At 48.3% G+C, this 4,798-nt stretch overlaps 1 protein-coding gene across 2 annotated transcripts; it reads right to left on the reverse strand.

The window, feature by feature from the left end:
• Positions 1-1,966: 1,966 nt before the first annotated feature.
• Positions 1,967-4,333, reverse strand: LOC124011513 (histamine H2 receptor-like). 2 transcript variants are annotated; one of them, XM_046324956.1, is made up of 4 exons: positions 3,246-4,333; positions 2,956-3,120; positions 2,732-2,851; positions 1,967-2,655 (listed from the first exon to the last, which is right to left on the reverse strand). In XM_046324956.1, the coding sequence occupies exons 1-2, from the start codon at positions 4,258-4,260 to the stop codon at positions 3,032-3,034; spliced, it is 1,104 nt and encodes a 367-aa protein (XP_046180912.1). In that variant the 5' UTR covers positions 4,261-4,333; the 3' UTR covers positions 1,967-2,655; positions 2,732-2,851; positions 2,956-3,031. The 2 variants fall into 2 exon arrangements, with proteins under 2 accessions (XP_046180912.1, XP_046180911.1); XM_046324955.1 differs by having other exon boundaries at positions 2,942-3,120.
• Between the last annotated feature and the right edge of the window lie 465 nt (positions 4,334-4,798).

Genomic DNA, 4,798 nt, shown 5'->3' on the forward strand with positions numbered 1-4,798 from the left:
TGATGCGTCAAATCAGCTTTTAATTTGACACGTCAAATAACACAATTATATTATAGCATCATACCCCATTTCATGTCTCCACATTCCAACACGCCAGCCTCGTTTAGCATGATATATTCCATTGTGACATAATTCCGCCATATGTATTCATTTACATCACTTTCAATTTGAGACTTTTATTTTGAAGGCAAACCAGCAAATGACACTATTGTAGCTAATCCTTATTGTGGCTAGCTTCACACAAGAACTGTCTTATAAATTAGGGTCATTTTAGATGACACCTAGCTATATAGTTAGCTAGCTAACGATAAGGACTGAAACAGATTATGTCATTTTGCTATGTTTTTGGGGAAGAACATTGTTTGCATCCATCAGCTAGATCGCTTGACAAAACTTTACCAGCATCATAGCATACGTATCGGGGAATCGTTGTGACATACCAAATACGAGTGATAAGTGTAATCAATGTGTAATAACAACGTTAAAAAAATCATGAACATGTTAAATGATTACGTGACGTGCAGTCATATTCAGGTCCTGATTGGTCAACAAGCTTATTTGACACGCAAAGACCCAAACGGCGTTCCATAGGAAGGAGATACCTGGGGGATCCGTTTGATGTCTCTGTGAACATCCTAGATGTGTTGGAAGAGGTTGCATCAGTGAGAAAAACGAGAGGTGCACATATTCTGTGGAGCAGAGGGAGGGCGCTTTGCTCCTCAAAAAGATATTGGATTGGAATGTGTGCTGTGTGGATCTTCGAAGCAGGGCGTCTGTCAACGGGGTTGTCTCTGGGGTGGCGCTAGAAGTGAGTGAGAAGGATACAACTGAAGAAGTAGATGGAGTGGTCGGTGTATACCGACTGACCTATATAGTGGATGGAGTGGTTCTACTAAGCTATATGGAATTGTTTTAAGGTCATACCAAGGATCATTTAGCTATTTGATTTAGAATTTTAAAACCCCTTGAAGTATTAAAAATACATATATTATTCATGAAAACAATATTGAGCCTTTCTGCTATTACAAACACATTGAATAACAAACTTCATCCAACAACAGATAGATCCCCCCCCCAAAAAAATGAAAAGGAAGTTTGTTCTGAAGTGTCTGTCCTTTTTCTGAGAGATACAAGAAAGATCCGGAAATGTACTTCAACCCTTTATATTTGGCACTAAACAGTCTCCATATATACTTCCTTACATTTGTTCAACTGGTACCGGGACCTTCAGACAAGTCTTGCGAGGACGAACCGTTTGGATGCTGCAGACAATTTGGTGAGAAGACCGATGTTTGGGATGTCTCATGGTCTGACAAACGACGCTCTCGAGCTCTGTGGCCTTTCACCGCAGATACAGAAGTGTGACATCGGCTGATGTGGTAGATTGAGATGCGTCCAAACTGACAGATTTCTATGGGGATTTTTTTGTTATGTGAGGGATTTGACGGCAGAGGAAATACATGGATTCCTGTGGATGAAAGTACCGCCCTGTCAGGCCTCTGATTCCTGTGGATGATAGTACCGCCCTGTCAGGCCTCTGATTCCTGTGGATGAAAGTACCGCCCTGTCAGGCCTCTGATTCCTGTGGATGAAAGTACCGCCCTGTCAGGCCTCTGATTCCTGTGGATGAAAGTACCGCCCTGTCAGGCCTCTGATTCCTGTGGATGAAAGTACCGCCCTGTCAGGCCTCTGATTCTGTGTATGTGATTTGGACTGTGACGGATACAGCGGAATAGTATTGATGTACAGTGTCTATTTTTGTATTTTGTGTGAGGTCAACACTTTTTCTCCAGTAGGTGGCGGAAGGCACATTACATTTGTGTGACTGCAATTATACCAGAGGAGAAGAAGTGCCAGCTCTTTGCTGCTTGTTTATTGGCAGTTGAAGTGTCCCTGGGCAACGTTCCCACGGCTACCATGAGAGAGCTCCTGGAGAAAATAAATGGAATCCATGACTACTGGTAAATGTTATTTATTCTACCACTCCACCAGCAGCTTTCAGTACCATCCCTGGTCGTAGGTGGCCTTCATTCAAAACCTTACAACAACTTAGATGGCACTGTGGTTAGATGTGACAAATATCAGATCCCAAGATGTTCTGGGGCATGTTTTAGTCCAGTAGGCTGCATGTACATACTGTGAACTCAAATTCAAAATACCTAGTATATGACACATATAGCTGCACAGTTAAACAGTTCCTCATACAGATGAAACACTTTCACATATTTGAAATCATTTTCTCTCAGAACACTGATTGTTTTATGAGATAATTGCTGAGTCTAGTCTTCTTGTCAGGTTGTATTACTATATTCCATCACTAGAGGGCATAACTATCTGCTTCATTGGAAGATCACAGTCAGGCTCAGGTGAATAACACCAGAGCTTAGATTTCACCACCAGTCTGACATAAGTGTTTTAGTCCGTCCGTCCGTCCGTCCGTCCGTCCGTCCGTCCGTCCGTCCGTCCGTCCGTCCGTCCGTCCGTGACATTACTTTCCAGGTATCAGTGTTCCAGAACAAAGTGACTTGTGTGCTTCCCCAGTCACTGCTTATTGGTTGAAGGGATAGAAATAGTCTCATTCTAGTTCTGCGGTTAAAGGTCCCCGGGATTCCTTGTTGCAGATTGTCCGTGATATTTCAGACGACTCCCAGTGTCCTGGGGGAGAACATAAAGAATGTTATCACTGTTATGAAACGTTTATGAACTCATTCATCGTTTTTAGATGTCTTACCTGTCTGTGATTGATCCCCTGGGCTGGGTGTCAGAGTTAAGTTGGCTGGTCCTGGGCTCAGCTTTCAGGACAGGTAGGACACTGAATCCTCATCACAGATAGACACAGGGTCAGCGCCATCTGACACACAGGATATAGAATGACACAGGCTATCAACAGTTTTATAACAGGCTACAGATAATTATACAGGTGATTTATTTTTATCTTTACTTGTTTCTGCTCACTCGTTGGCGGCAGACACCCCTGTGCTGTGCTGAGTGGAAGGTATGGTTGTTCCTCTGACTTCCTGTACCATCATCATCACACCGGTCTCACCTGGCCCCGCCCTACAGGAAGAGGTGTGTTCACGCAGCAGAGCGACACCCTCCCCTCACCTACCTCCCCCGCACCTGAGAGGGACACAAGACCAGAAGACCAGAGTTGGCTATTCTGTGCACACAGGCTCACCATTGACCAAACTCCCTAGACACAAGAAAACACAAGTTGTTATCAGTGATTGTGTATGTTCCGTCACCGTGTGTGTTGTCTTTCTCCTTGTTCCTTCTACCCGTCGTGGTCCTGTTGTGGGGCGACGCTGGCCCGCCCCTCCCCCTGCCATATCCATAGTTACCACAGTGCAGCAGGCGGGCGTAGGCGGACCTAAAGTCTCTGTTGAGGGCAGCGTAGAGCAATGGGTTCAGAGCTGAGTTGATGTACCCCAGCCACAGCACCACAGGGTAGGCTGCTGGGTAGTCCTGCATCCTCAGACCCATGATAGTAAACAGGGTGAAGTAGGGGAACCAGCACACTATGAACGCTCCGATAACTGCTGCTAGGGTCACTGTGGCTTTGTGTTCCCGTAGAGCCATCACTGTTACTGAGGTGAGTTGATGAGGGGGTGACGAGGGGTTGTTGTTGTTGAGGTTGGGTCGTGCATGGATGATGCGTCTGGCCTGGGCCCGGGCGATGCGGAGTATGCGGAGGTAGTTCCAGCACATGATCAGCAGGGGAAGGTAAAAGGTTAAGGAGGCGTCCACCGCAACGTACCAAGGGTTCAGCTCAAACTTACACTCCCTCTCCTCCCCCGGGCCGCGGTTCTGCACACTGCCGTCCACAGTGTTCCAGCCCAGGTGGATCGGTAGGAACGACACCCCCAGAGACACCGCCCACACCGAAGCCATCGTTATGGCTACCCCCCTCGGCAACACCAGCGACGAGTATCTAAGAGGTGCGGTCACGGCCAGGTATCGGTCCACGCTGATGGCCAATAGGGTGAGGATAGAGGCAGTGCATAACATAACATCCAATGAGATGTAGATGTTGCAGAGGGTTGGCCCCAGCGGCCAATCGCCTAGCTGGAGGAGGGCGGAGAAGGGCAGGACCAGCATGCCAAGCAGCAGGTCAGTGATGGCGAGGGAAATGATGAAGCAGTTGGTGAGGCAGCGGAGACGTCGTGTGGCGCAGACGGCCAGACATACCAGGACATTACCAAACACCGTCAGCAGAATGAGCAGGGACAGGGTCACACCTAATATCACCACTGACAGCATCCTTACTGAAGTCCCAGTCCCTACCCTAACCCCTACACCCAGTCTCAACCCTAACCCCTGCCCTACACCCGGTCTAAACCCTAACCCCTGCCCTACACCCAGCCTCAACCCTAACCCCTGCCCTACACCCAGTCTCAACCCTAACCCCTACACCCGGTCTCAACCCTAACCCCTGCCCTACACCCAGTCTCAACCCTAACCCCTGCCCTACACCCGGTCTCAACCCTAACCCCTGCCCTACACCCAGTCTCAACCCCAACCCCTCAATTACACCCAGTCCCAACCCCTCACTTACACCCAGTCCCAACCCCTCACTTATAGCCAGTCTCAACCCCTCATTTACACCCAGTCCCAACCCCTCATTTACACCCAGTCCCAACCCCTCACTTACACCCAGTCTCAACCCCAACCCCTCACTTACACCCAGTCTCAACCCCTCACTTACACCCAGTCCCAACCCCTCACTTACACCCAGTCTCAACCCCTCATTTACACCCAGTCCCAACCCCTCACTTACACCCAGTCTCAACCCCTCACT

Source organism: Oncorhynchus gorbuscha, linkage group LG23 (assembly GCF_021184085.1).
Source record: "Oncorhynchus gorbuscha isolate QuinsamMale2020 ecotype Even-year linkage group LG23, OgorEven_v1.0, whole genome shotgun sequence".
Lineage (NCBI taxonomy): Eukaryota > Metazoa > Chordata > Actinopteri > Salmoniformes > Salmonidae > Oncorhynchus > Oncorhynchus gorbuscha.